General features: G+C 33.6%; 6 protein-coding genes across 11 annotated transcripts; 3 read left to right on the forward strand and 3 right to left on the reverse strand.

Moving 5' to 3' along the window:
• The first annotated feature begins 141 nt into the window (after window positions 1-141).
• Window positions 142-5,841, forward strand: LOC105672880 (dual oxidase maturation factor 1-like). 2 transcript variants are annotated; one of them, XM_012368114.2, is made up of 11 exons: window positions 142-1,989; window positions 2,269-2,326; window positions 2,402-2,536; window positions 2,702-2,803; window positions 2,869-3,022; window positions 3,320-3,531; window positions 3,890-4,006; window positions 4,127-4,224; window positions 4,307-4,425; window positions 4,893-5,109; window positions 5,425-5,841. In XM_012368114.2, exons 1-10 carry the CDS (start codon window positions 1,834-1,836, stop codon window positions 5,095-5,097), a joined length of 1,356 nt encoding a protein of 451 aa, XP_012223537.1. In that variant the 5' UTR covers window positions 142-1,833; the 3' UTR covers window positions 5,098-5,109; window positions 5,425-5,841. The 2 variants fall into 2 exon arrangements, with proteins under 2 accessions (XP_012223537.1, XP_012223536.1); XM_012368113.2 differs by having other exon boundaries at window positions 4,893-5,841.
• Window positions 5,115-7,621, reverse strand: Srp54 (splicing regulatory protein 54). The gene is made up of 3 exons (XM_012368112.2): window positions 7,005-7,621; window positions 6,099-6,879; window positions 5,115-5,660 (listed from the first exon to the last, which is right to left on the reverse strand). Exons 1-3 carry the CDS (start codon window positions 7,324-7,326, stop codon window positions 5,288-5,290), a joined length of 1,476 nt encoding a protein of 491 aa, XP_012223535.1. The 5' UTR covers window positions 7,327-7,621; the 3' UTR covers window positions 5,115-5,287.
• Window positions 7,622-8,439: 818 nt separating this feature from the next.
• Window positions 8,440-10,936, forward strand: LOC105672820 (odorant receptor 13a-like). 2 transcript variants are annotated; one of them, XM_012367992.2, is made up of 5 exons: window positions 8,440-8,954; window positions 9,273-9,878; window positions 10,166-10,273; window positions 10,348-10,503; window positions 10,741-10,936. In XM_012367992.2, the coding sequence occupies exons 1-5, from the start codon at window positions 8,658-8,660 to the stop codon at window positions 10,798-10,800; spliced, it is 1,227 nt and encodes a 408-aa protein (XP_012223415.1). In that variant the 5' UTR covers window positions 8,440-8,657; the 3' UTR covers window positions 10,801-10,936. The 2 variants fall into 2 exon arrangements, with proteins under 2 accessions (XP_012223415.1, XP_067216464.1); XM_067360363.1 differs by having other exon boundaries at window positions 8,440-8,847; window positions 9,277-9,878.
• A 133-nt stretch (window positions 10,937-11,069) lies between these two features.
• Window positions 11,070-14,359, forward strand: LOC105672848 (gamma-tubulin complex component 4). 4 transcript variants are annotated; one of them, XM_067360023.1, is made up of 9 exons: window positions 11,070-11,593; window positions 11,707-11,839; window positions 11,918-12,111; window positions 12,187-12,281; window positions 12,343-12,659; window positions 12,737-13,207; window positions 13,302-13,479; window positions 13,556-13,793; window positions 13,910-14,359. In XM_067360023.1, the coding sequence occupies exons 1-9, from the start codon at window positions 11,525-11,527 to the stop codon at window positions 14,165-14,167; spliced, it is 1,953 nt and encodes a 650-aa protein (XP_067216124.1). In that variant the 5' UTR covers window positions 11,070-11,524; the 3' UTR covers window positions 14,168-14,359. The 4 variants fall into 4 exon arrangements, with proteins under 4 accessions (XP_067216124.1, XP_067216135.1, XP_012223456.1 ...); XM_067360034.1 differs by having other exon boundaries at window positions 13,571-13,793; XM_012368033.2 differs by having other exon boundaries at window positions 11,707-11,833.
• LOC105672856 (osteoclast-stimulating factor 1-like) lies at window positions 14,180-16,504 on the reverse strand. Its single transcript, XM_012368042.2, has 5 exons — window positions 16,367-16,504; window positions 15,687-15,733; window positions 15,500-15,617; window positions 15,203-15,414; window positions 14,180-15,120 (listed from the first exon to the last, which is right to left on the reverse strand). Exons 1-5 carry the CDS (start codon window positions 16,416-16,418, stop codon window positions 14,887-14,889), a joined length of 663 nt encoding a protein of 220 aa, XP_012223465.1. The 5' UTR covers window positions 16,419-16,504; the 3' UTR covers window positions 14,180-14,886.
• Window positions 16,072-18,412, reverse strand: Use1 (Vesicle transport protein Use1). Its single transcript, XM_012368040.2, has 6 exons — window positions 18,286-18,412; window positions 17,936-18,179; window positions 17,518-17,567; window positions 17,168-17,406; window positions 16,759-17,085; window positions 16,072-16,600 (listed from the first exon to the last, which is right to left on the reverse strand). The coding sequence occupies exons 2-6, from the start codon at window positions 18,035-18,037 to the stop codon at window positions 16,560-16,562; spliced, it is 759 nt and encodes a 252-aa protein (XP_012223463.1). The 5' UTR covers window positions 18,038-18,179; window positions 18,286-18,412; the 3' UTR covers window positions 16,072-16,559.
• Between the last annotated feature and the right edge of the window lie 214 nt (window positions 18,413-18,626).

The following is an 18,626-nucleotide window of genomic DNA, read 5'->3' on the forward strand; positions in this document are numbered from 1 at the left end:
AGCTCGTAGGAGATTTGCGATTCTTATTATCTCGAAGAGAAGCAACGTGAGAAATGTCTTGTGAATTTTTTACCGTTTTAGCTATTATCACGTAATATCGATATATCGGTCCCTCATACGAAGATACATGAGACACGTGATCGTTGCATTTTATCATGATATTATTCAACAGAGAGCATTCTTCCTCTAACGTTAAGCGAAACGAGTATTAAAGCATCGTGTTAATAAAATTTGTGTGCGTGTTTTGGGTGTGTATGCGCGCGCGCACATGTGCCGCAAGACAATTGTATTAATTAAGCAGCGTAAAAAACGACTTGTTCAGTATTCAACAATTATGCGAGATGCGTGAGACAGCCATATACACATATACATTGTACGGATTCTAAGTCTTTAAGAAACTTATAAGAGTCTTTAAACAGCCGTTGGCCCTAAAAAAGGAAAAAAGCATACCTCTCTTATAATATTATATATAAATCACGTAAAAGGACGCGTTTTCGCTGAACTTGTATGGTCTACTAGATAAACGTAAGGAAGTTTGTATTAACACTTAATCGATTTGACTCGAGAAATAGCTACTTACATGTATAAGAGCGTCTTACAATATTACTTTTAGGCACGAGAGTTTTTCTGATGACTTATTGGACTTTTCTTAGGGCAGAATAATATTCCTAATAATGCAGTCTCGTGTACTCGACTAAAAACTTACACATATACACACATCTACCGCGTACAGGTGATTTTTTATATGCGATATACTCGATGCGCGATATATTTATTGTTAAGGAAGCGAATACGTATTCGGAATTTATCGCGCGTATAAAACGACTCTGCCGATTATTGTGCCAAACATATATGCAACAAATTACGCACATTTTTTATACAATGAAAGAAAAAAAAAAGAACTTTACGTTCCCGCAATCGTACTTTACAGTCTCGACAATTTTCACGTTTTATAATCGCATCATTTTAACCGATTCGTAATTATAATTCAATCGCAGTGTAAATAATTGAGGAATTAGGCGCGCATTCAATTTTTATACCATCACGTTTCACTTGTACTTATCACCGAACGGGGTTGTGTTACTTTCATTTGTGTATATGTGTGTATGTACGTTTTGTACACACACACACACACATATATATGAGTGGAGAGAGAGGAGAAAATCTGCGTGTGCGTGTGCGTGACGTGTGTACGCGTGTGATGTAGCGTGTGATATATCGTATACAGTATATTTAAATCTTCCCCGTTACACATTCCTGTATACATATACGATACATTCTATATATATACATACAGTGCGAAAATACACGAGACGTATTGCCGATATATATTGTGAATATTAATGCCATCGCGCTCTCGACGTCGCTCAAAACAAAAAGTGCGCTATTACCGACGTTAACATTTGCAATTTATTTTGGCAGGCAGCTTAATAGAAGCGCGATATAATCCGTTAACGAATAAAATAAAGACTCGTATACACATACAGAAAAGCATTTCATTTCCTCGATTCAATACCAATATCAATTTCAAAGCGTTTCAGCGCCTTGTTGATAAAAAAAATATGTGCAACATGTTTGATATGACTATACGTTGATGTAGCTCTATAGAATATTAATCTACAACTTTGCGGAAGTTTCATGATAAGACAACTTGAGGTTTCAATCATCCAGCTTCAAGAATAAACGGAAGCCGTTTCAAATGCAACCGCAATGTTGGCGGATTCCTCGTAGAGTGTGAATACTAGCTAGTAGATTAACAAACATCAAACGATCCTTCATCGTCGTTTGTTCTTTAATTGAAAACAACAGTGGATTATTCACGTAGTGAAAAAAATGAGTTTCTTTGAACGATCGAGAGGCCTTCTCTCGCGATTTTCGGCTCATCATACTCCGGTGATAATAGATGTAACTGAGACTATACTAGTCGCGGTCTTCTTCATCATCTGGATCGCCTATATGAGTATCATACCGAGTTACCGGAAGAAGCAGGTGGGCACAACGGAGTGTTGTAAAAAACTCCAGTTTTAGAAATGCATATCTTTCTCGCTTTTATATCGTTTCTAAAATAATGAGAATAATTTATTTAAAAACTTTTTATTAAACTTAAATAATCTTTATACACACAATTACAGCTTCGCAGCCTTAAGCTGATGCTGATGAAATTATAATGTCATAAGCTTATGCATACTTTAAATCCTCAAATTTTTACTTTAATCTGAATCTAAGATAAATCTTATGCTAATAAAAATTATTTTTATTATCGCGCAGACTATCTATGTAACTATAAAAGTCACCTTTAGCCTTCTAATTGGATGCTTGTTATTAAGTGAGTATCTTAAATTTTTTTGTATTTATTCTATATGATACGTAGAATTTATCTAGCATTCATCTAACTTTGCAGTAGAGAATTTCGGACAGGAATGGGAATACGGCAGCACGAGGAGTAAGACGCCATATCGAGCTGGTGTGGGCCAGGAAATCGACGCCCAAATGGAAGTCAAGATAGGATTGAGGTCGGTGAACATCACACTGGAAGGTAATATTTAGAATAAATTGAAAATAAAGATGCATTCTTCAGGAATTTGATGGTGAATGCAAATATCGATAAGCATTTGTCCAAGTACACATAATTCCAAGTGATTCTGTAGAAAGAAGTTCTTGAATAAAATTCATGATTAATCTAACTGAAAAATATGTTTAGCTAAACCAGAGGAGGGCACGCTGCTTGCAAAGGAAACGATTGATTACAACGAGAGATTTCCTTGGACGTGGGACCAAGGCATAATTGGTTTCGGACCCTACGGTAACATATTGCTATAAAATTGACAATTTACCTTATTAGAGTCTAAGCGATTGGAATTTTTACAGCCGGATTGCTACAGAGGACCTTCCGCGAAGGCCAACAGAAGGGCCTGCCGATCCCCATTTTATGGATCGCCGAATACTTCGTCATCGATGGCGAGGGGATTCGGTTCGGGCGATTTTATCGAACTGCCGGATGGTATTGTCACATCTTATTGTGGTCAGTATAGAAGACGAATTATATAGAGTTTTAATTGTAACAGTTTAGAATTTTTAGTTTTCCCCACCTTTCCTGAAATCCTTAAATTGATTACATAATTATTTTATAATATACAAATATGGAAAATAAAATTAAAGAGTGCCGTTCTCGCGTACGAAAAATAGATGCAGCATATTGTGGTGACAAAACGAGCGGATTTTATGCGGAAGATCAAGAATCTTCAACTGATATTATAATATTGAATCTGCAAGTTAAAATATACTGATTTTTATTACAAAAAGTGTTTATGACTTACAGGACCGCCTTTGCCTGCTGGATACTAGCTAACATATTCCTGCAGTCTGTGAGTCGCTACGTCGCTTATTTAACCGGCACAATAGGCGGCTTGCAATGCTTAACTTGCTTCGTATGGTATTTCGTACACAATCCAAGTCCACTTGTGATTCCCTTCGAGGATGGCACTATTAAGATGACACTAGGCATTCACTTCTGGATGACTTTTACATGCGGTGATTAGTTGTTATTTAAATTGACGGAATTCTCATCTGGCATCTTTTTGCAAACCTTGAACTCGCACGCATTTTTTAGCATTAATTTTTCAACTCCTGCATCCTTATAATTCACATTCTCAAATTTTCTTAGCCTCTGAATTTTAGAATTTTTTTATTTGTTCTCTCTTCTGAAACCCTTAAATTGTTTATATAACTAGAATATTCTTAATGTTAACAGTGCTAAAATTGCTGCTATTTATTTACTTTTTTTTGGCAAAACTGACCGAGTTGGCACAATAGTTTCTACATTGATAACATTTGTTTTATTCCATGATACGTGAAGCTTTTGTATCAACTTTTATGTGTTTCTTTTCAGGTTTATTTTGCATTCTTTTGGCATTTATAATGATATTTATGGACTTACGGTATCCTAATACATTATCTATGATTTTGGAAATAGATCCTCTCGGCCAGTACGATGAATTCGTAATGCGTAAGTACACATTAATATTATAACTTAATAAATAAATAAGTTCTATAGAATGTCCTAGAGGAGCTTCTCTTTTAGGGCATCCCGTAGAAAATCGTAAACAATATTTGTTTTAATCGATAGGAAGTTCCCAAGTGGACAACATACTGCATAAAAAAGTGGACAACTCGATGGAAATGGCTTTGACCTCAAATTATTCACAAAGCAAAAACGCAGGGATGGTGAGGACAATGTTGAACAGAATGTTTTCAAATTTAAGGAGTTTCTTTAACAAAATTAATAAAAAAAAAAAAACAATTACAGATGGTACTGAAAAGGCGATCAACCATAAAAAACGCGCAAAAGTCGCTCTTTCGCACGCCAGTTCCCATGAAGGAAATCTACGAAGACGTTGTTATTTACGAAAACCAGCACGTAGCAAGGTATGCCCGCCTATTTTTCAAGACATATGCGACATAATCGTAAATTATATTTTTTAAGGAAAATTATCTTTTTTCAGTTATTCGATTTTTTAATTTTTATTATTTTTATTCTTATGCAATACATTTTTTATTATTTTTATTCTCATGCAATTATAAAAAAAAAAGTACGAAACATGTCTCCTATATTATGATATGTTAAATAGTTAATTATTTAATCATATTGTACTAATCAGTATTCACAAATTGAAATATGTTGTACAAAACAGTAATAAATTTTCACACACAACTGATTATATAATCAATGAAACTTAATTTCTAAAGTATAAACGTTGCTCATCATTTTTACTTCGCAAATGCTGATTGTGGTTTGCATGCCTACTAATTAAAAGCTTTCTCATTTGATCAAGACTGTACAACGTCACCATCGAACTGTCAATCATAGCACACTGATTGTCTGTTTCTTTCAGAACATCCCAAAACGTGCATAAAACAGAAATGCGTGGCGGAGATGAAAAGGAAGAGGGCGAGAGAGAGAAAGAGAAAAAGGTCCAACCTATTCCATCGTCTGTTCCACCACCTATTCCGAGGAAAATGAGGATGAAAGTTCATACTGAGGCATCAATAGACAGCCTACAACTTCCGACTATCAGCGCAAATGTATCTTTATCCTGAAAGAAGCTCGACGTAAATATCGTGTATTCATATATTTCTATTACTGTATCAATACATAGCGACGACAAAAGGTGGCTTCTCGAAATTAACGAAATAATCGTCTGCGAACGGGATCGCATCAGTTGTGGATGGAGTTTCATCTACCTCTTCGATTCCGAGCAAAATGTATCGGCAGTGAACGAGACTCCGTTTAGTTTTCCGATTCCGTGGTCTTCTCTTTGTCGTTATTCTCCGTGGATCTGCTCTTATCTTCTGATTTAGACTCCGATTTGTCGCTAGATCGTTTCTCTTTGTTGGACTTCTTCTCGCTTCTGCTCTCTTTTTCAGGTCTCTCCCGGTCGCTGTCACTCCTCTTGCCGTTGTCAGATTTATCTTTGCTGCGTCTCTCCCGATCCTTGTCTTTGGACTTCTCCGAATATTTGGATTTGGACGATCTGGATTTGGATTTGGAGCGCGAACGTCTGGATCTGGATTTCGAACGCTTGCTGCGAGAACGCGAACGGCTGCGACGCCGCGGCGATCTCTTCTTGCGCTCTTTCGATCTGGAGGGCGATCGACGCGATCTTTAATAAGATAATCAGTTAGTATCTTTTTGTTACAAAAATAACGGGAAATTATTCTGTTCTCGTTTTATCATACATTTGCCTAGACTAATCCATATCCACTTTCACGTACATAAAATTATTATAATTAACTTCAAATGTATCAAACAAAACTTACAATATACATACAAAATCATATATATACCTCATGTCTACATATATATAAGGATTATTTTTAGGCAAATACTATTTATATATATATAATTTGCCATATCTAAAATATGTACTATTTTTATATGACTTTTTTTGTATATAGTATGTATAAAATTATTATTTTGCTACTTTTTGCTACTTTTTATAATTTTTTATATAATTACTATTTATTCTATGATTTGTCTAGGTGTCTTATATATATTTATAGAATTGCAAGAGACGGCAAAAATAATAATTTAATCGTACCTCGATCGTCTTGATCTGCTGCGTGAACGATGGCGGCTGCGTGAACCACTGCGTCGTCGCGATGGTGAGTTTCGTCGACGATCTTTCGATCGGGAGCGTTTGGAGCGCGAACGTGACCGACGCCGATGACGGGAGCGAGATCGCCGATGTCGCGAACGCGAACGTTTACGTGATCTTGATCGACGGCTACGACCGCGACTGCGTGAACGTGATTTCCGGCTACGCGACCCACTTCTGCTGCGTTTATCCTTAGATAGCATGCCAATCATTGGATCAATCGCTGCGGAAATGAGATTGTGCGCTTCTTTTACTCGCGACATTGCTTCTTCAATCTCCTTCTGTGCAGCCTCGTTACTCTTCGCTTCTGGTTTGGCAATTGCCTGTGTCGAATGATAGATCTTGATCGAACGTTCCGCCAGTTGCTTGCCATTCAGCGATAAAGCTGCAACCACTACGCCTTGTTCCGACAACTCTACCAGTGCATAATGATCGGTATCCGAATCCCTGCTGCAGATACGCAGGTACTTGATCTCTACATTGTTGTTGCTGAAAAAATCCAACAGCTGCTCAGGGCTCACCGATGTGTCCAGATTTGCCACCACAAGTGTCCGTCGAATTTCCTCGATACGTCTGCTGTCTAGATGGCCTGGCAAATGAGGATAAGGCGGCAGACCATTTGCTTCCAACTTAGGATCCATTGTTGTGATTACATGATTTGGTGGAATACCTTCGATGGCGTTTACCACATTTGGTGGTAACTTAGGTTCAGATGGATAGAGACCTGAAAGAGAGTTTCCAGATTAAATTTATGCTGAATGTGAAAGAAAAGATTTTTCATAACAATTTTTAAGTTGTAACAAATATCAAATACTGCTAAGCTATGTGATTTACAGATTCTATTCTTACCTGGTACGACCGTGCCATTGTTAGTAAGTTCCAGAGCACGTTGCTCATCTGGAATGTCTCCATTCTGGTAGGGAATGACTATTAATGCACGGTCAATGAAGACGGTGTTGGTCATATGCTGTGCCACTGACACGCAACCTTGATCATGGAATTTAATGTAACATATACGCGACTGCACCGGCACGGCAACATCTCGGATCGTCGGATACAATCTGATGTCTTCTATTTTCCCCAGGTACCCAAAAAGCGTTTGCATCTGATCTTTAGTTGCCTGAGGCGCGATGTTCGTCACCTGGACGACTTTCGTCGAGCCGACTGCCATTCTGAATGCAAATTATTACGATTTTGCTCGTAAGCAAAATGTAACTGGAGGTTATGGAGGTTATGTTCGTAATTTCACGCGAAGCACTTGACACAGGGAATCGCAAATGAATCACGCAGCTCCATTTTTCATCACTCGAACATCGCCTTCAAAATTTCATACACAAAAGATTCTTTGACTGCTTCAAAATTTTCTCACGCGACGGTAAAAACACTGCCCTCGAACTCAATTCTTCTGGAATAGCGTTATAGCTAGTTGCATTGAGACACTGGAGAGAGCTGTAATTTTGGAAGAGAAAAATGGATCTCGACATCTCGATGTTTGATTGGCTAACTCGAACTTCAGTCGAGTATCGCTGCAAATTCGATTTATAAAATTTAAACAAAATATTATATTGAAATATTATTATCAAAATATCTAATGTTCATTAATGATGTAACAAAAAATACATTTTTGTAATAAGAGATTTGCGATTTATTTAATTATAGATTATTTTTGAGATAAAACTATAAGATTATGTAAAATGTTATATACAGAATTTTATAGACAAATTTTAATTTAAAATTTTATTTATAAAACATATATATATATTAAGTATATCTATTAATTTCTGTTTTTCAGTTACAGAGAAATCTGCTTCCAATTCTTTCTCACTGTTTTTCCATGCAACCATCGTAACCATGTTTCCGTAGCAGTAATCAGCATGGAAGGGTTACTTATATCGATTTATGCTTAAGTATACTAAATCGTCTGTTCTGATCATGTTCCCTGAATTTTTTATACACTGGAACTTGCGTATAATGAAGGATAGTAGAGAAGATACTTTGCAAAAAAGATTGCTTCGATTTGTTGCCTAATTCATTCTTAAAGCCCGATCTACAATATGCTTTTGATTTTTGTTTTCTGTCTTTTTGCCTTTGGCATATTTTTAAAGGCATATTTTTCTTCGGAAATTAAAAAAGGAGAATTGTGAATCACGAGGTTTCTTGATTCCATGCGACACAAAAGCAAAAATACGAAAGACAGAGAGCAAGAAACAATACGCAAGAAGCACATTGTAGATCAGGCCTAATACTTCTTAATTCAAAGTATCAATTTATAATGTGATTATGTCGTATCTGCAATAAATAATTTGATTTGGTAAATAAATGACGAGTTTTCCGAAGACACAGAAGTGTCTTCCAGTTTGTCCCCTCGTTTGTGTCATTATGCAAGCATAACTCTCCACGAGGAGCGCATTGCACTCGCCACTTTGTCAGCAATTTCCAAGCGATATTACATGTTGTCGTCACTCGGCAAAGTCTCCTCGTTATTTCTCCATCCATCTATCCATGGCTATTCTAGAAAACAACCCTCAAACACATCAAAAGCGAGCGACAATCGACGTTTTGCTGCTTTGCTACCGCGCGTATACTCGTCGCATACGCAAACTGCTCTACCTTGGTGGTGTTTTGCATGATCGAAAACGTTCCGCAGTCTGGTCATACATCATGAGCTTTATCGTAATCTTCATGTGCTTCGGTCAGTGTATCTTCATGATAAACTTCTGCCGGGACCATACTGATAATCTGGTGCTTCTGTCGAAAATCTTCGGCTTGACCTGTAGCTTCATCGCGCCCGTCTTAATGGTATTTCACGTAAAATGTGCTACACCTGTGTAGAAAACCCCACCTACAAGTTTTATTCTATCTTACAGAATTGTAAAAGCTAAATCGCTTTATTTTTGCAATTTTTTTTTTTTTTTAGCAAAACTGCTCACAAATCAGTTTATTATAGAAACTTTACTTGAGAATTTTGAAAAAATTTCCAAAGAAAATCACTATAATAAGAGGTTTATCATTATAAAACTTTTTAATCTCATTGTTCGAAGAAATTAATATTTTACTTAAATGCATTACCAGCAATTTTGTTTAATTTTTACTCATACATCCATTCTTTTTTTCCAGTCAGCTTGCTTCTTAGTGAAACGCAAAAAGCTGATAGAGCTTCACGAGACGCTAAATGATCTCTTCGAGCAAGAACTGGCAAGCGATCGGGAAAATAAGAACGTGCTCGCCACTTTGCACGCTTTTGACAGACCGTCTTATCTGCTATGCTTCATATTAGGATCGACAACCCTGTTTTATGTGTGTCCATCAATGATATTTATAGTGCGCCAGATCGTTCAGCACAGCGAGTCCAAGATATACAAATTACCGATACCGGTAAAACTTCCTTGGCTCGCTCCGATTAATGGTGGTCCCGTCTTCTATTTGCTATGCCTGTATCAGTATTTCACTTGCTGGTGGATGATTTTCACCATTGGCAGCGTCGACAGCCTCTTCGGCTTCTACGCGTTTCAAATATCTGCGATACTGCGAGCCATGTCCATCAGACTTGCAAATCCACGACCTAATGAGGTGTTCTCTAAAGTTTTGGGAACGTGCGTGGAGACGCATCACCGGATAGAACGATGCGGACGTATGCTGGAGGATGTTTGGGGATTGATAATTCTGCGGGTGATCATCGCCAACGCCATACTTATGTGCGCGTTGATCTTCGAAGTAAGCCCGGTATGTAGAAACGATTAGATCATCTGCGCATTTTAAATAAAAATTAATAGATAATAAAGAAATATATAAAATATGTTATAATAATACAGATATTAAATTAAAAATTGTAGACTTTCGGAAATTTGGAATTAAAATTTTGCATTATATTCTTATTATTAATAAAAAATAATACATTTGCAGTAAATTTTACAAATATATCTAATAAATTATTATGTAATCAGTTTTTATGTAATGCTATAAAAATGAATTTGTTAATTTGTTAATTTAATAAAAATTCATATAAACAGTTTACAGATTTGACAATCAATCAAATCTTTTCATTTATCTCTTATATGGCATTAAAGTTGCTGCAAACGTTTATATATGCTTGGTACGGTAGTCTCATCACAAGTGCAGTGAGTTTTAGCGCATTTTGTAAACAAATAATTATTATAATTCATAATTAATAATTATATGTACGTATGTTTAGAGTGAACATTTTCGTGAAGGAATATATTTTAGCAACTGGCCAGATTCTAAACTCGACCGTCACATGAGAGCGAACATTATTTTGGCAATGATGCAGAAACCATTGACTATAAGAGCATTAAAAGTGTCTCATGTAAATGTTAACATGTTTACCAATGTAAGTATTTAATAATATTTTACCGAACAATTTACAATAAAATTTTTATCATGTAATTTTCATAATTCATCAAAATATATAGGATTGCTCTAAATGCATCAATAAAATACTTATTTTTACTTATTTTACAGTTTCAAGTTTTTTCTATCACTTGCAAGGAAACTCCATATCTGTTTATTGACAATACCTAAAGCATTAATTTTACATACCAATTTAATTTGTTATTTTTATTGTCAGATCCTAAACACTGCTATGTCCTATTTCTTTCTGTTGCAATCCTTGGACGAAGGTGGATAGAGGAGGACGTCGCGCATCGAATTTCTATTTTGCAAATACTAGCGACCGTATAGAATGCTGCAACATTAAAAAATATGTAATTAAGGCATTGGAAAAATATCTGAACTTATTTAAAATAAATAGAAATTTTGTCAAAGTGAAATATATTTTTCCGTCCTTTATCAGAATTTATAGAAACACTAGTGAATAACAGTGATAAAAAACATAGGATAATAACTAGCACCAGAGGTTATGTTACGACGAACGCTTTAGAAGATAAATTCTGATCATTCGCGCGCAAAGTTTACTTTTAAATAATACATTCGCGAAAAATACGAAATTACTTGAAGATATATACAATTGATTATGAATCGAAATTGCGATATATCAATATATCGATTCTCGATATATCGACAACTAACCTAAATTTAACCTAAAAATACAATTCATTTTCAGCAGATATCAAAATAATAGAAACAATAGTGAATTTATTGCAAGAATTGATTTATTAATCATTGATATTGAAAATAATATTAAAAATATCAAAATATTAATATAATATTAATATATAATATTAATATTACTTATAAAATGTTTCACCATAGCGTTAAGATTTATTGTTGTCACCGGTTTATCCTTTGAAAAATGGAAAAAGTGATTTCTCTACTTGGAGTCAATGAATGGATGTTAACGATTAAATTCAAGCTTTAAGAATCCAATATTACATGTATTTTTGATTTGTAAAATGTTGCATGAGATCCTATTGTCACTTTGGGGATGCTCAACCAGTGTATCCCAAATAATTGAAATAGATGTAAATACACACATATATATTATAATAATAAATATTATCTTTAATAATTAAAAAAGATAATAATAATTATTATCTTTATATGCAATTAATTTTTCACCAATTTTTCCTTTTAGTCTATAGACCTTGATAAATATTTACATCCTGGTGAACGAGCACTACTTAATGATATATTAAATATTGTAAAGGAATGTAACGTCATAAGGAATTTTATACAAACAGTACGCAGCGAGGATACAAAAGGTTTAAGTAATATTCAGAAAAAATTGAAATATTTTATGTAAACTCTATAATTGTTTTCAATTTCAATAATTTTGTATTATGTAGAATTTGTAGTCCCTGGTCTGTACATACGTGCTCTGTGTGATGGAATGGATGAAGCACTAGAACCATTTCGTGAAGAAATAATTGAATTGGAGAATACAGTCTTAAACAACAGTCATACTCCTCTGTCGTTAATTCTTTCCAGTGTTGAAAGATATACTTGTTTATTCTCTGTTTTGCATTCTATCATTCGTGAGGTAACTATACATTTTTCAGAAAAAGAAATTTTACACTTGCTTGCTTGCTTGTTTAAATATTAACTTCTGTTTCAGATTCATACACAGAACCTCCATGGTTGCAAATTATTGCAATGTTTGCATCAACGTATGCATACTGGTATACCAGAGATCAAGTCCACTCTGGAATTGTAAGGAATTTATAAGAAAATTTAATATTATTAGCATTGTTTTTCATTTATTCATTTTTAGGATGGCTCACTCTGTTAACATTGTTTTCTACAAACATCTAACAAGCTGGCTCTTGTATGGACATTTACAAGATGCTTACAGAGAGTTCTTCATACAAAAAACATCGGATTGTGAGAAAACATTGGTACAAGAAGATGGAAAGAACGACATTGATGCACGTGAATCAGCAGACAGTGACAAATTTGGCATTGATATGTGGGATTATAAAATTCAAGTGGACATGCTTCCATCTTATATCAAACCATCGCTGGCAAATAAAATTCTGACCATTGGTCAAACTGTCATTATGTTTGGAAATGACCCTAGACAGAAAAAAGGTAATTTCGCAAAAAAAAATAAATTTTGATTTTTTTAAAGAGTATAATTCTGTGAAAATAAATATTTGATTTTGTAGATTTCAGCATGATGGCCAAGACAAAGAATTCCGTATGGGGCGACAAGGAATACGAGTACTTCGGAAAACTTCAGAATCTCCAGGCAAAGTCCGTTTTCAACATCGTCGAATTCGATCGCACAATCAACGAATTGAAACAATGCGTGACTGAACTTCTGTGGCACGTTGCTGTCGAAGAGGCGCAACTAATGCAACAACTCAAACTGGTGAAAGAATTCTTTTTGATGGGACGTGGCGACCTGTTTTTAGAATTCATCAAGCTTGTGGCACACATTCTGAACAAAGCGCCCACTAATCACACGTCCAGGGATATTAATTTCGCGTTTCAAGTAGCGTTGAGAAAGATGCATTTGAACGATGAGAGCGCTATCGATAGCTTTAATTTCACGGTGCCTGTGCCACCTTCCGAAAACAAGGACACCGATACAGACGCCACTGATTTTTCTGATAATGAAAAACAAGATCCTAACGGTACTTATTTACAGTTTTATTGTCACATTTAATTTGTGAGATATTTAAAAATGACACAATTTAACACATTTGAATTTATGCCTTCTTTTATTAGAGAAACGTGGATGGGGAATGATCACATTGAAATATAAAGTTGTTTGGCCATTGCATCTATTGTTTAGTCCAGCTGCGTTAAACGATTACAACACTTTGTTTCGCTTTCTGTTAAGAGTTAAAAAGACTCAGATAGATCTATGGAATCTGTGGAGCGAACGTATGCATCATAAAAATGTGTAAGTTTCTTTTAAATTTCAGAATTATAATAATGTTTTTTTTTGTTTTTCATAATTATTCTTTATAATAAATTAGTGTTTTTACTTGCAGCGACATTGGCGTAATCCAGTTGAGAAATAACTTGATCTTCATTGTTGACAACTTGCAGTATTATTTGCAAGTGGATGTCTTGGAAAGCCAATATATCGTAATGGAAACAAGTATGAAGAATACACGAAATTTCGAGGACATACAGAAAGCGCATTCTATATTCTTGGCTAACGTCATGTCGCAAACCTTTTTATTAGGCAGTGGAACAGGAAAAAAGAATCCTGTAAGTTTTATCAAAATAATAGAAATTTTTATTAGAATTGCTTATAAAATTGAAAATTATACAATGTATTCTTTAAAAAAAAATCTTGCTAACATTTACATGTATTTTTCTTATAGGTATATAAATTGATAAATCTTTTGTTACGGTTGTGCGACGATTTTATCCTACAAGCGTCGATGTGGGAAGTTGACAATTTACTTTTAACAGAGAAAGATGAGCTCAACACGTTATGTGAAACACTCGATAGTGTAATGAACTGGTTAACAAAGACATTGAACAGAGTTCGTGCGCAACCCAGTGGAGAATATTTGGCTCGATTGCTGTTGAGACTCGATTTCAATAGATGGTTCAGTAAAAAAGTGGAAGGGAAGTGAAAACTATATGAATTACAAATCAAGAAGTTTATTGTTAGAAAAAAAACGACACTGTTGCATCCTTTTCATAAATTATCTTCAAACAACGATAAATCACGAAATGCAGCAACAAAGATGCTATTAATAGTAACTTCTATTATTCAAAAGTAAAATACATGAAAATTTTTCGAATAAAGACTAATTTATGTAAGAGTCCTATTCTTTCATAATTCGCCTTGTATATTTCACATCAGATTATATTTCCCTGAACTTGTTTTTGTATATAATTTATATAATTAACATAATAATCGCTTAACAAAAGCATAATATAGTTTAAATATGTATATTGTCATAATGATGCTCTCCACAGATCATCGTATACTTGAATATTTCTGAAGAATAATGCTAATGGCAGTATGATAAAACACTAATACACCTATGTGCGTTCATGACGTATATTTTATTTTTATAATACTTATTGATCTTTAAAAGATTCAAAACTTTTAAACTGTTGTCTTATATTGCAATAATAGATAGATTAAAAATGTTCTATAATGTATATCATGTGAAATATAAAAAGAGTAGCTCTTAATCATAAAGAGGTGAGCATTGTTTGAGATCTTTCAGAATTAACACTATCATTTAATACGTAAATTTCTCATTTTGTTTAATTATGTAGAACTTTCATTCTATTTAAAATACTGGAATTATTATCTTATTCAAATGTTTAAAATTTCTCCTTAGTCACTATCATCATCATTATAATCTTCATCGTCATAACCAGATATGCCATTGTATTGGCGTTGATGTAATTGTATTGCGTTCTTGATAGATTTATCGGCAGCTAATTCCTCCGCGGTAAAACCATCATTATTCTTTAACGTCGTGTCTACGTTGTGTTCCAATAATAAATTTATCATCTCTAGATGTCCGTGACTAGCTGCCACATGCAGTGGCGTGTCACCCATCTTATTCTACAATAGAAGAAAATGAGAATTCAAAAGTAATTCAGCACAAAATAGAAATTGAATATTTTCTAGGTCTCCTTTTTCTTACTTGAGCGTTCACTACAGGATTTGGTAAATTGAGAAGCTCTTTTGCACATTCCACATGGCCTGTACGTGCCGCCCAATACAGCGGAGTATTTCCAGCAGCATCTAAACCGGTTCCCGATATGCCTTGCTTCAAATATTCTTTCAGGAAGGATACATTACCGCGTCTCGCAGCATCATGCAATGGTAACTCAATCTCTTGCGTTTGTTCCTCGACTGAAATAACGAATCATATGAATAAAAATAACGAAACATGTTAGAAATGTTAGAAATAAATATCTTAACATGCAGGCTTCCTTACCGTAAGCAACAGGTATAAGTCCCTTTTCATCTCCGCATTTTGCCCTCCACCAGTTTGGATCAACATCTTTGTCATAAACATAAAGTAAATCACCTTCGTCGAATGACAGTTCATCAGCCTATAAAAAAAGTATAATTATATCGTTCTGATGAGAAACATATTTTATTAATGTTAAATATATACTTACACGTTGTGCAGTATACTTGCACAATGCCCTGACCACTTTTACCTTACCTTAAAGATAGTACGTAATGTTAGTATATTTATGTGAAATGTTAGATTTTTTTTTCAGAAATCAAAATTTGCAATAAATGCTATATATTTATATTTCAAAATATTATCAATATATGTGATAATATTTGTAATCTATATAATGTAATCTATATAACATTTTAATACATATACATTAACCAAAAATATGCAAAATAACATTCTTTTAACACAATAACACTATTTTTGTAAGTTTCTTGAATTCTCGCTTTTTGTATAATTTTAAATACATTACATATTCTATAAATTTTTTCAGAATAAATCAATATATTGGAGAGCAAGGTATATGATATAACCTTAAATTTACATGTATTAGAATTTTATTGAATTTTCAACAAAAATAATAGCTTAGGCATAATTACTATGACATAAGTATAAAATTTACAATTTATGAACGTATATACACGCACAAATCCATATATACATATATAAATGTCAATTTTTCCCATCATACATAAGACTCATTAGGAGTGAGAAATGTTTCAGAAATTTTACAGTAGATATTATTATCAAACTATTTATAAAATGATTACAAATTAGGCACTACAATGCTGGATAAAATTATTGACAGATACATCATTATTTTCACATATTTACCAGGTTTCCAAGTGGTTTTAGGTGGTACAGGCGTTTTTACAAGTACACTCATGACTGTAAGTCTATCATCATAATAACAATCCAATGACTCACACAGTCGTGTTCATGATAATGTACAGCTATACATTTCACATTGGTTGACACTCAATATCGCTTTTATATACCAAATTTTGTCTAATACACCAATTATTGTTTAAATTTTCTTTTTCATCACTTTCATGAATAATATCATATCTGAAATAAGAATAAAGATCAATTTAGATAATTCAGCTGTAACTAATTTTTTACAGCTTGAGATAGTATATGTAACATGAATTTTCTATAAAGTAATAACAAGAAGGAAATTTGTTAAATTATCATAAAAAATTGTAATTGTTATCTGAAATACTCACTGAAAAATACAACCAAAACGAAAGCTATCATGAACCACAACCAGCATCTCCATTTTGAGTTAGTGTGCTCTTCTAGCTTTAAAGACTCCTTCTTTAATTTAACAGCATTGACATCGGTTAATTTGTCGGACACTTCCAGCGTGCCAATATCTTTTTTTATGATAGCATTCGCTGCTAATGCATGTTCCTTCATACTGCTGGTCATGGAGAGCATATTTTCAGCAATTTTCTCCTGAATATTACGATTGTACTTCAAAATAGCATCCAAGTCTTCGTCTTGCATATTAGCATTTGATAATCTCTGTCGTATACCGTCTTTATTTGCACCTATAATATGTAACAGATTTAATATAAAGCATAATAGACAAAAACATTATTAATCACATATTAAAATAGTGGATACAATCACCTTTGTCAGTATGAAATAAATCTGCACGTAGTTCTCGATTATATTTTGCAATGGTTTTCTGATGTATTTGTGTTGTAATATTTGTAGTGATAGAATCATTTGCCGAAGCCGAATTTTTTGGTAATAATTGTGCAGCAGCAACTCTTTCTACAGGATTTGATAACTTCATTGCACTTATTATTCCTTTTAGGAAGTCTATCCTTTTAGTATAACCCATCATGGTATCTTTGGATGGTTTACTATAAAAGAATGGATTTTTCAATAGTAAATTAATTTTATATGTGTATGATGATAATTAATATCAGTCTTAAATACTATATGTGCTATAATATAAAAAGTTGAAAATTTACTTTGGTTGTGCTTGCAATTTATTCATCATGTCATCCAGAGCAAGTATATACTGAAACATAAAATTTATATACATTTATTAATGTTCATATATACACTGTACATATTTATATATGAATGGATTTAGTAGATAGATTTGTAAATTTAACAAAACTAATACATTTGTGTACTTTTATTTATTTAATAATGTATTTACGTACTTAACTACTTTTGTTATAAACAAATGCTGATTTTTGCATTTTTAAGAATCATTATATCCTATCTTAAAAAATACAGTGCACGTACTATCAACTTATATAAATAAGCAGTTATCGTACAAGATTAGTTCAATAGTTAACAAAACATCTTTAAAACAATTTGTTAAATAAAAAGAGAACAGAAAAGTAAAGGTTAGGACAATCAAGCAGTTTGTGCGAGAACCTTTTCAAGTTTCCAGTCTTTATGCGGATCATCTTTCGCTATTAATTCGCAGCGCGTTAAAAGTCGCTTGACATTAATTTCCAGTCTAGACATTTGAGTCATTTTGCGAGTTTGTTGTGGTTTGTTGCGAACGAAAATAATGAAAACTACGCGCTTCGTATAATGTAAATTTTCTATGACATCTCATCCAACCACGTGGAGCTCTGACGTGCAGGCTGACAACTGTGTGAAAGAATCAGCTCCACTATGTGGAGCTCAGAAATTATGATACTGCAGTATTTTTTTGCAGTGCATTATTCATGCATAAAATTATATATAATTATATAATTTTTTATTAAAAATATATTTACATTCTCTTTCTTTTCTACCAAAAAAATTTAAGCACTTGTTAATATGTGTAGAATATTTGCATACATAATTGTATTACATAGCTTTCAAATTAACAAAACCTTTGTTAATAAATTCACAGAGAATTTGTCGATTTATTCTGCATTTGCTAAAACATACGCTTGTGATAATTTTTATCTTTGTAATTTTGTAAATTCAGACTGAATCAACAGTACAACATTTGGCGCGATAGAAAGGTTTTTCGGTTTATTTGTTCTCAATCAAGATAAGGCAGATATCGCTTCCAAAGGGGGCCAAAACTTTTCGAGGATGAAAACAAACCAGTAGCATGACGAAAGCGGAA

Source organism: Linepithema humile, chromosome 1 (assembly GCF_040581485.1).
Source record: "Linepithema humile isolate Giens D197 chromosome 1, Lhum_UNIL_v1.0, whole genome shotgun sequence".
Classification (NCBI taxonomy): Eukaryota; Metazoa; Arthropoda; class Insecta; order Hymenoptera; family Formicidae; genus Linepithema; species Linepithema humile.

Excerpts from the sequence above, each read along its gene's own strand:
- LOC105672880 (XM_012368113.2), top strand. The coding sequence starts at position 1,834 with ATGAGTTTCTTTGAACGATCGAGAGGCCTTCTCTCGCGATTTTCGGCT. Across the intron at positions 1,990-2,268 it reads CGAGTTACCGGAAGAAGCAG|ACTATCTATGTAACTATAAA; the intron begins GTGGGCACAACG and ends ATTATCGCGCAG. Across the intron at positions 4,007-4,126 it reads GTACGATGAATTCGTAATGC|GAAGTTCCCAAGTGGACAAC; the intron begins GTAAGTACACAT and ends TTTAATCGATAG.
- Srp54 (XM_012368112.2), bottom strand. The coding sequence starts at position 7,326 with ATGGCAGTCGGCTCGACGAAAGTCGTCCAGGTGACGAACATCGCGCCT. Across the intron at positions 6,880-7,004 it reads CAATGGCACGGTCGTACCAG|GTCTCTATCCATCTGAACCT; the intron begins GTAAGAATAGAA and ends ACTCTCTTTCAG. Across the intron at positions 5,661-6,098 it reads AGCAGATCAAGACGATCGAG|ATCGCGTCGATCGCCCTCCA; the intron begins GTACGATTAAAT and ends ATCTTATTAAAG.
- LOC105672820 (XM_012367992.2), top strand. The coding sequence starts at position 8,658 with ATGGCTATTCTAGAAAACAACCCTCAAACACATCAAAAGCGAGCGACA. Across the intron at positions 8,955-9,272 it reads TCATCGCGCCCGTCTTAATG|TCAGCTTGCTTCTTAGTGAA; the intron begins GTATTTCACGTA and ends CTTTTTTTCCAG. Across the intron at positions 9,879-10,165 it reads TGATCTTCGAAGTAAGCCCG|TTTACAGATTTGACAATCAA; the intron begins GTATGTAGAAAC and ends TCATATAAACAG.
- LOC105672848 (XM_067360023.1), top strand. The coding sequence starts at position 11,525 with ATGTTGCATGAGATCCTATTGTCACTTTGGGGATGCTCAACCAGTGTA. Across the intron at positions 13,480-13,555 it reads CGTATGCATCATAAAAATGT|TGTTTTTACTTGCAGCGACA; the intron begins GTAAGTTTCTTT and ends ATAATAAATTAG. Across the intron at positions 13,794-13,909 it reads GAACAGGAAAAAAGAATCCT|GTATATAAATTGATAAATCT; the intron begins GTAAGTTTTATC and ends TTTTTCTTATAG.
- LOC105672856 (XM_012368042.2), bottom strand. The coding sequence starts at position 16,418 with ATGAGTGTACTTGTAAAAACGCCTGTACCACCTAAAACCACTTGGAAA. Across the intron at positions 15,415-15,499 it reads ACTTATACCTGTTGCTTACG|TCGAGGAACAAACGCAAGAG; the intron begins GTAAGGAAGCCT and ends TCGTTATTTCAG. Across the intron at positions 15,121-15,202 it reads ATCCTGTAGTGAACGCTCAA|AATAAGATGGGTGACACGCC; the intron begins GTAAGAAAAAGG and ends CTTCTATTGTAG.
- Use1 (XM_012368040.2), bottom strand. The coding sequence starts at position 18,037 with ATGACTCAAATGTCTAGACTGGAAATTAATGTCAAGCGACTTTTAACG. Across the intron at positions 17,086-17,167 it reads TTTATTTCATACTGACAAAG|GTGCAAATAAAGACGGTATA; the intron begins GTGATTGTATCC and ends TACATATTATAG. Across the intron at positions 16,601-16,758 it reads CGTTTTGGTTGTATTTTTCA|ATATGATATTATTCATGAAA; the intron begins GTGAGTATTTCA and ends TTCTTATTTCAG.